General features: G+C 34.6%; 3 protein-coding genes across 3 annotated transcripts; all 3 read left to right on the forward strand.

The window, feature by feature from the left end:
• The first annotated feature begins 3,484 nt into the window (after positions 1-3,484).
• LOC139521623 (involucrin-like) lies at positions 3,485-4,018 on the forward strand. The gene has a single exon (XM_071315101.1). The coding sequence runs from the start codon at positions 3,485-3,487 to the stop codon at positions 4,016-4,018; it is 534 nt and encodes a 177-aa protein (XP_071171202.1).
• Positions 4,019-4,024: 6 nt separating this feature from the next.
• On the forward strand, positions 4,025-5,887 carry LOC139521624 (trichohyalin-like). Its single transcript, XM_071315103.1, has one exon. It carries the CDS (start codon positions 4,025-4,027, stop codon positions 5,885-5,887), a length of 1,863 nt encoding a protein of 620 aa, XP_071171204.1.
• A 769-nt stretch (positions 5,888-6,656) lies between these two features.
• Positions 6,657-7,109, forward strand: LOC139521625 (trichohyalin-like). The gene has a single exon (XM_071315104.1). The coding sequence runs from the start codon at positions 6,657-6,659 to the stop codon at positions 7,107-7,109; it is 453 nt and encodes a 150-aa protein (XP_071171205.1).
• Positions 7,110-9,400: the final 2,291 nt, after the last annotated feature.

Below are 9,400 nucleotides of genomic sequence, written 5' to 3' on the forward strand. Positions count from 1 at the left end.
ATACCAGAGATCGTTACATTTAACGCTGAGAAATATACAAGAACTGCACGGAAATGACTGATGGCCGACCAAGAAACCCAAAAAACATTTGTTGTGACCATATCTGTTTAGCGAATCTATTTTACGAAAAATATTTAAAATGAACAAACAAAAATGAACGGTTCTGCAGTGCAATTTGATTCTTTACAAATCATGTTTTGCGACAAGTTGCTTTGAAAAAAATTAAAAAGATTATGATTTTGCATGGTGAAATATTTTGAGTATTGTCAGAAGACATTGAGGTTTTATCATATATTTAACATGCTTACTTGGTATCAGCCAGCTAAAGACCTATGACTTGATATTAAAGTCAGGGCCGATACCAAGGCAAAAATGGAAAATGCCATGTATTAATCTATAATTACCTTTAAAAATACAAAGAGCAGCTGGCATCAATAACCAGATAACCAATTAAACTTTTCAACAAGAACTAACGAAGTACAAAACAATACTATATAATACGGCTATATACTGGAAAAAAAACACCAACGTTCCAGGTTCTTATTAAGTCTTTATAAAGAATAAGGTTTCGATGATGTGGGTCTTCGCAACTTGACTACAGGTCACCGTACGACCACAAACATTAAGCAATACCCATACTGTATATTCAGCAATAAAAGGAATCGGATACACTCAAAGCACACAAAAAAGAACCTACATAAATGCCAAAGACAAAATCATCCATTTAATCTACCAAATTAAAGTATCAATCAGTACACATCCATCTGATTGAGCGTAAGATTGTCATTAACAGTCAGAGAAATGCAAGACTTTGAGCTAGGACTAAAGTTTTCATAACTTAATTCATATTGATGTATTAATCACCAAAACACCTTGCAGATTAATTGGTTGATTGGTGTTAAACCTGCACTTTTGTGCTAGTAAAGTGGCGGTCAGTCAAAAGTTTTATTAGTGGACGAATCCGGATTGTTTAAAGAAAACTGAAAATGATAATCAATTAAGTTTGTAGTCGAAGCAGCTGCCACGTGCCGGATTGAAACTGACAACCAAAAAGAAAAGTTCAAATTTTATTTTTTTAATTTCAAGAATTTAGAAATGAAAGCTCCCTCCCCTCACATATCAGACTGATATATTTGGGTCTTGAGGAGGGCAGCTATTGCTTTATTGATGACGTTTTCACAGATATTAATCAAAAGTATCATCGTTAATTCCAGCTTTACAGGATGTAACATTCGTGTAGTCTATAATTCTTTGAGTTGTCTATCTTAGAACTAATTAGAGAAGTTATGTAGTGATTTTCCTCTATTTTAAAAGATGCATATACACGATCATTCAAATAAAGACACTACATCAGATCATGAAATATTACTTCCATGATCAGATGAATAAAACGTCATGTCATTTTTCAAATACTTGGTATTGACTATGCAAATGATATGAATGCTACATTTTGTGAATCCTTAGACAAATTTAAGAACTATATACAAACCAAGCTATGAATATTATGTATAAGCTGTTGAAAAAAAAAACTAATAGATAAATTTCTGACAGTAAACTGAAAACCAAACACTTTTATTTTGAAAAATATCTAACATTGATCAAAAAATTTGAACTAAGAAGAAATTTTACTAAGTTACTTGTCGTTGGTTTTCCCGTTTGAATGGTTTTCCACTAGTAATTTTGGGGCCCTTTATAGCTTTTTGTTTGCTGTGAGCCAAGGCTCCGTGTTGAAGGCCGTACATTGACCTATAATGGTTTACTTTTATGAATTGTTATTTGGATGGAGAGTTGTCTCATTGGCACTCAAACCACATATTCCTATATCTATTAGGTAGACATCAGTGTATTCCCCGAATTAACAGAATATGTGACTGTAATAAATGTTCTTCCAATACTATCGAAGAAGAGGCTCATTTTCTATTTGATTGCAACAAATGAGGATGATAGAAATTGTATGTTAGCTATCAATTTCAGAACGAAATTTTTATTCTAATCATATGAGCAGTCAAAACAAAATCATCTGGTTATTAGAAAATGCTGATTTAATTAAATTTATATGTAATTGTATATCTTCCTTAGTGAAGAAAAGTTATTTAAGGGGATCTATGTGTGTATGTACATTTGATTGGACATAGAAATATATGCATCTAAATATCACAAACATACTAGCCGATTTGAATGAAAAAAAAATTGTCGAGGTACATTTTTTATTCAAATAATGTCTAACATCCTTGAGGCATCGCTCCCTGGTATCAACTGCATTCAAGTTACATATAATGCAACATTTACACACATTTAACATGCCTATGGTCCATAAGGTATCAACCCCTGGTGTCAGCTGCTTTTTTGAAACCATAATACTTTCCTATTTGCTATTGACACAGGATGAGTCATAGACATTTTTAACTTTAACTTTCTTTTGGCTAGTTATTATATGTTTAATTGATTCAATTTATTGTGTACTATATATATAGCTTCTTGTGAAAGATGTCTCATAAATTGCACTAACAACAAATATGGGGAAAGAGAAAATTCATAAACGTCACTAAAGAGGAGCGAATGAAACAGTATCTCAATAAAGAGGAGCGATTGAAACAGTATCTCAATAAAAAGGAGCGAATAAAACAGTATTTCAATAAAGAGGAGCGATTGAAACAATATCTCAATAAAGAGGAGGGAATGAAACAGTATCTCAATATAGAGGAGGGAATGAAACGGTATCTCAATAATGAAGAGCGAATGAAACAGTATCTCATTAAGAGGAGGGAATGAAACAGTATTTCAATAAAGAGGAGCGAATGAAACAGTATCTCAATAAAGAGGAGGGAATGAAACAGTATCTCAATATAGAGGAGCGATTGAAACAGTATCTCATTAAGAGGAGCGAATGAAACAGTATCTCATTAAGAGGAGCGAATGAAACAGTATCTCAATAAAGAGGAGCGAATGAAACGGTATCTCAATAATGAAGAGCGAATGAAACAGTATCTCAATAAAGAGGAGGGAATGAAACAGTATCTCAATATAGAGGAGCGAATGAAACAGTATCTCAATAAAGAGGAGGGAATGAAACAGTATCTCAATAAAGAGGAGCGAATGAAACAGTATCTCATTAAGAGGAGCGAATGAAACAGTATCTCAATATAGAGGAGCGAATGAAACAGTATCTCAATAAAGAGGAGCGAATGAAACAGTATCTCAATAAAGAGGAGGGAATGAAACAGTATCTCAATAAAGCGGAGCGAATGAAACGGTATCTCAATAATGAAGAGCGAATGAAACAGTATCTCAATAAAGAGGAGGGAATGAAACGGTATCTCAATATAGAGGAGCGAATGAAACAGTATCTCAATAAAGAGGAGGGAATGAAACAGTATCTCAATAAAGAGGAGCGAGTGAAACGGTATCTCAATAATGAAGAGCGAATGAAACAGTATCTCAATAAAGAGGAGCGAGTAAAACAGTATCTCATTAAGAGGAGCGAATGAAACAGTATCTCAATAAAGAGGAGCGAATGAAACGGTATCTCAATAATGAAGAGCGAATGAAACAGTATCTCAATAAAGAGGAGGGAATGAAACAGTATCTCAATATAGAGGAGCGAATGAAACAGTATCTCAATAAAGAGGAGGGAATGAAACAGTATCTCAATAAAGAGGAGCGAGTGAAACAGTATCTCAATAAAATTAAGCGAATGAAACAGTATCTCAATAAAGGGGAGCGAATGAAACAGTATCTCAATAAAGAGAAGGGAATGAAACAGTATCTCAATAAAGAGGAGGGAATGAAACAGTATCTCAATAAAGAGGAGCGAATGAAACAGTATCTCAATAAAGAGGAGGGAATGAAACAGTATCTCAATAAAGAGGAGCGAGTGAAACAGTATCTCAATAAAAAGGAGCGAATGAAACAGTATCTCAATAAAGGGGAGCGAATGAAACAGTATCTCAATAAAGAGGAGGGAATGAAACAGTATCTCAATAAAGAGGAGCGAGTGAAACAGTATCTCAATAAATAGGAGCGAATGAAACAGTATGTCAATAAAAAGGAGCGAATGAAACAATATGTCAATAATGAGGAGCGAATGAAACAGTATCTCATTAATGAGGAGCGAATGAAACATTATCTCAATAAAGAGGAGCGAATGAAACAGTATCTCAATAATGAAGAGCGAGTGAAACAGTATCTCAATAAGGAGGGAATGAAACAGTATCTCAATAAAGAGGAGCGAATGAAACAGTATCTCAATAATGAAGAGCGAGTGAAACAGTATCTCAATAAAGAGGAGCGAATGAAACAGTATGTCAATAAAAAGGAGCGAATGAAACAATATGTCAATAATGAGGAGCGAATGAAACAGTATCTCAATAATGAGGAGCGAATGAAACAGTATCTCAATAAAGAGGAGCGATTGAAACAGTATCTCAATAAAAAGGAGCGAATGAAACAGTATCTCAATATAGAGGAGCGATTGAAACAGTATCTCAATAAAGAGGAGCGATTGAAACAGTATCTCAATAATGAAGAGCGAGTGAAACAGTCTCTCAATAAAGAGGAGCGAATGAAACAGTATTTCAATAAAGAGGAGCGAATGAAACAGTATGTCAATAAAAAGGAGCGAATGAATCAATATGTCAATAATGAGGAGCGAATGAAACAGTATCTCAATAAAGAGGAGCGAATGAAACAGTATCTCAATAATGAAGAGCGAGTGAAACAGTATCGCAATAAAGAGGAGCGAATGAAACAGTATCTCAATAATAAAGAGCGAATGAAACAGTATCTCAATAAGGAGGGAATGAAACAGTATCTCAATAAAGAGGAGCGAATGAAACAGTATCTCAATAATGAAAAGCGAGTGAAACAGTATCTCAAAAAAGAGGAGCGAATGAAACAGTATGTCAATAAAAAGGAGCGAATGAAACAGTATCTCAATGAAGAGGAGCGAATGAAACAGTATCTCAATAAAGAGGAGCGAATGAAACAGTATTTCAATAAAGAGGAGCGAATGAAACAGTATGTCAATAAAAAGGAGCAAATGAATCAATATGTCAATAATGAGGAGCGAATGAAACAGTATGTCAATAAAGAGGAGCGAATGAAACAGTATCTCAATAAAGCGGAGCGAATGAAACGGTATCTCAATAAAGAGGAGCGAATGAAACGGTATCTCAATAAAGAGGAGCGAATGAAACGGTATCTCAATAAAGAGGAGCGAATGAAACAGTATCTCAATAATGAAGAGCGAATGAAACAGTATCTCAATAAAGAGGAGCGAATGAAACGGTATCTCAATAAAGAGGAGAGAATGAAACGTTATCTCAATAAAGAGGAGCGAATGAAACGGTATCTCAATAAAGAGGAGCGAATGAAACGGTATCTCAATAAAGAGGAGCGAATGAAACGGTATCTCAATAAAGAGGAGCGAATGAAACAGTATCTCAATAAAGAGCGAATGAAACGGTATCTCAATAAAGAGGAGCGAATGAAACGGTATCTCAATAAAGAGGAGCGAATGAAACAGTATCTCAATAAAGAGGAGCGAATGAAACAGTATCTCAATAAAGAGGAGCGAATGAAACGGTATCTCAATAAAGAGGAACGAATGAAACAGTATATCAATAAAGAGGAGCGAATGAAACGGTATCTCAATAAAGAGGAGCGAATGAAACAGTATCTCAATAAAGAGGAGCGAATGAAACAGTATCTCAATAAAGAGGAGCGAATGAAACGGTATATCAATAAAGAGGAGCGAATGAAACGGTATCTCAATAAAGAGGAGCGAATGAAACGGTATCTCAATAAAGAGGAGCGAATGAAACAGTATCTCAATAAAGAGGAGCGAATGAAACGGTATCTCAATAAAGAGGAGCGAATGAAACAGTAAACAGACTTATTAAAAGGGGATATAGTTACGATACTGTTGTCAGGTCATTAAAGATTGCATATTTTGGCTTTAACATTGATTCACTGATTGGGTCTTTGCATCGGAACTAAACACATTTATTTCTAAAAAAAACAGTTGTTGGCATGACACGGGTTATGTTCTTCTCATATATTTTATGATAGTATGATACTAAACCCCTAACGGGAGGGATTGTACCTGATATTCATATGATGAAGACATAATCTTTCAATCAGTTTAATTGAGGTCTGGAGCTGGCATGTCAGTTAACTGCTAGTAGTCTGTTGTTATTTATGTATTATTGTCATTTTATTTATTTTCTTTTGTTACATCTTTTGACATCAGACTCGGACTTCTCTTGAACTGAATTTTAATGTGCGTATTGTTATTCTTTTACTTTTCTACATTGGCTAGAGGTATAGGGGGAGGGTTGAGATCTCATAAACATGTTTAACCCCGCCGCAATTTTGCGCCTGTCCCAAGTCAGGAGCCTCTGGCCTTTGTTAGTCTTGTATGATTTTAAATTTTAGTTTCTTGTGTATAATTCGGAGTTTAGTATGACGTCCATTATCACTGTACTATTATGCATATTTTAGGGGCCAGCTGAAAGACACCTACGGGTGCGGGAATTCTCGCTACATTGAAGACCCATTGGTTGCCTTCGGCTGTTGTTTGCTCTATGGTCGGGTGGTTGTCGCTTTGACATATTCACCATTTCCTTTCTCAATTTTATCTCAATCAAGAGGAGCGAATGAAACGGTATATCAATAAAGAGGAGCGAATGAAACAGTATCTCAATAAAGAGGAGCGAATGGAACGGTATCTCAATAAAGAGGAGCGAATGAAACAGTATTTCAATAAAGAGGAGGGAATGAAACAGTATCTCAATAAAGAGGAGCGAATGAAACGGTATCTCAATAAAGAGGAGCGAATGAAACAGTATCTCAATAAAGAGGAGCGAATGAAACGGTATATCAATAAAGAGGAGCGAATGAAACAGTATCTCAATAAAGAGGAGCGAATGAAACGGTATCTCAATAAAGAGGAGCGAATGAAACAGTATCTCAATAAAGAGGAGCGAATGAAACGGTATATCAATAAAGAGGAGCGAATGAAACGGTATATCAATAAAGAGGAGCGAATGAAACAGTATCTCAATAAAGAGGAGCGAATGAAACAGTATCCACAGAGAAATGAAACGTAACCGTAGGAAATGAAAAGTTGTCTCGTTTATCATAAATCTTATAGAATGACGATTTTCAAATGTTAAAGTCAATGTAAGGGGACGACCATTTGATATTCTGGGGGGGGGGGGGGGGGGGGGGCAGTAGGATTTTGAAAATAAATTACTCAGCCTTGATTATCACAAAAATAAATGGTTTGTTCTGTTGTAGTTTGAAAATAAATTACCTTACTTGCAATGTATTGAAAATAAATAACTCAGCAGGTCTAATCGAAAGTATGAGATGGCACCAGATTCTTCATAAATTCATCTTTTTTCAAAAAACTATTCGCCTTCGGCAAACACTGCCCAAATTGTTTAATAATATAAGCATAAATATTATTTAAATATACTTGAAATGTCTGTAAATTGGCTTCATTTAACTTGAGGTATGTTTTCTCAGCAACACTTACCTCACTTTTATTTAACAAGGCCGTGACTACATTGAAGCAAATGTCTCATGTAGAAAATTTCAAAACCAAACCAAACGCTTGTCTCCATATCAAATTGTTTTCACGTCGAGAAGCAAGTTCTGTTCTCCCTAAGACGTAGCCCTTGATTTTTCGGGATCAATGTTTCTTATTTATTTGTCTTTTGTTCATTGATTGCCTTTCTGTATTCTGTTAGTGTTGCATTCCTTTTGTAATTTAGTAATTTTGTTATTAACTTGATCATGAGTTTAAAAAACAGAAGCCCCAGACTTCAACTATGTGAATTACATTTTTGCTTTATCATGCATATTGGTTTATTGATGTTGTCCCTAAAAACTTAAGTCTTACACTGAATGCATACATTTTGCTTTGAGACCAAAAATAAAAAAGGGTCTGGGGAACACCCAGAAAGCATGATTTTGCATCATTTCTTCTAAAGCTTCTTGTGCCTTCAGTGGCTCCAAAACCCTTTAAAAAAAATTTGCCCCGCTCCGCTCGGGGTACCATGTTTTGCCAATACTTTTAAAATAGGCTAGATACAATCAATCTTTAATGTAGTGTCTGGAAGCAATACATGTATATGCAGTTGGGAATATAGGAGATGTATTTCTGCAGAGGATGGTGATTAATTCTGATCAAATGATGCATGATGACTTAACTATACATGTATTATTTATAATTTATAAACAAATAATTTGAAAATTGTATGTTTTCGAATATTATAAATATAGTTGTGAAAATAAATAATCAGTCCCTTGGATTAATGAAAATGAAAACTCTTGCTTCAATAGTGCAGAAAATAGATAACATGTCCTCTTAGTTTACAAAAATAAATAACCGATCCTAAACAAATCCTCCTCCCCCTCCCCCCCCAAAAAAAAAAATCAAATGGTCGTCCCCTAATAAGAATTGACGTCGAATTTAGTAAAAGTGAGTAAAGTTTGAGAAACTTTTATATTTTGTTAAACTCTGGATTTTATAAAGGGAACTTTATTTCACATTTTGACATGGCTCGTCTTTTACCAAAGAGGAAATCCTGGATAATCATAGGTCTGTTTTATGTTCCTTTGGAATTTCAACCAAAGATGAAGAACTGGATCTTCCATCACTGTATTGGATACCTAAACTACATAAGTGTCCTTACAAACAACGGTATTGTTGGGTCTTTCAAGTGCTCCACGAAATATCTTTCTAAATTCTTAACATCTATTTTATCAGCAATCAAAGACGGGCCCCAAAGTTATTGTGAAACTGTCTAATCTAGAGGTGGCGTGAATCTGATGTGGATACTAAAAAATTCCAAAGATCTTTTAGAAAACATACAATCTAAGACTCTCTCATCTTGCAATAGTATTAAAACATTTGACTTTTCTACACTTTACACAAGTATTCCCCATTCCAAACTAAAAGACAAATTGAAAGAGTTGGTATAACTTTGTTTTATTAAAACGAATGGCGAACGTAGATACAAGCATCTTGTCTTGGGGATGGATAAATCATACTTTGTAAAGAATTACTCTGATTCAAACAAAAAATTCTCTGAATTTGATATTATCAAAATGCTTGATTTCTTGATTGACAACATATTTGTTACGTTTGGGGAACATGCTTCAGTCAACAGACTGTCGAAATTCCAATGGGAACCAATTGTGCCCCTCTGCTTGTCGACTTGTTTCTTTATTATTATGAGACTGACTTCATACAGAAACTTCTTAGGAAGAAAGATAAGAAGTTAGCAATATACGTTCTGCTATATAGATGATGTTCTCTCACTAAATAATACAAAATTTGGTGACTATGTTGAACGAATCTATCTCATCGAACTAGAGATAAAGGATACTA

Source organism: Mytilus edulis, chromosome 4 (genome assembly GCF_963676685.1).
Source record: "Mytilus edulis chromosome 4, xbMytEdul2.2, whole genome shotgun sequence".
Taxonomy (NCBI): domain Eukaryota; kingdom Metazoa; phylum Mollusca; class Bivalvia; order Mytilida; family Mytilidae; genus Mytilus; species Mytilus edulis.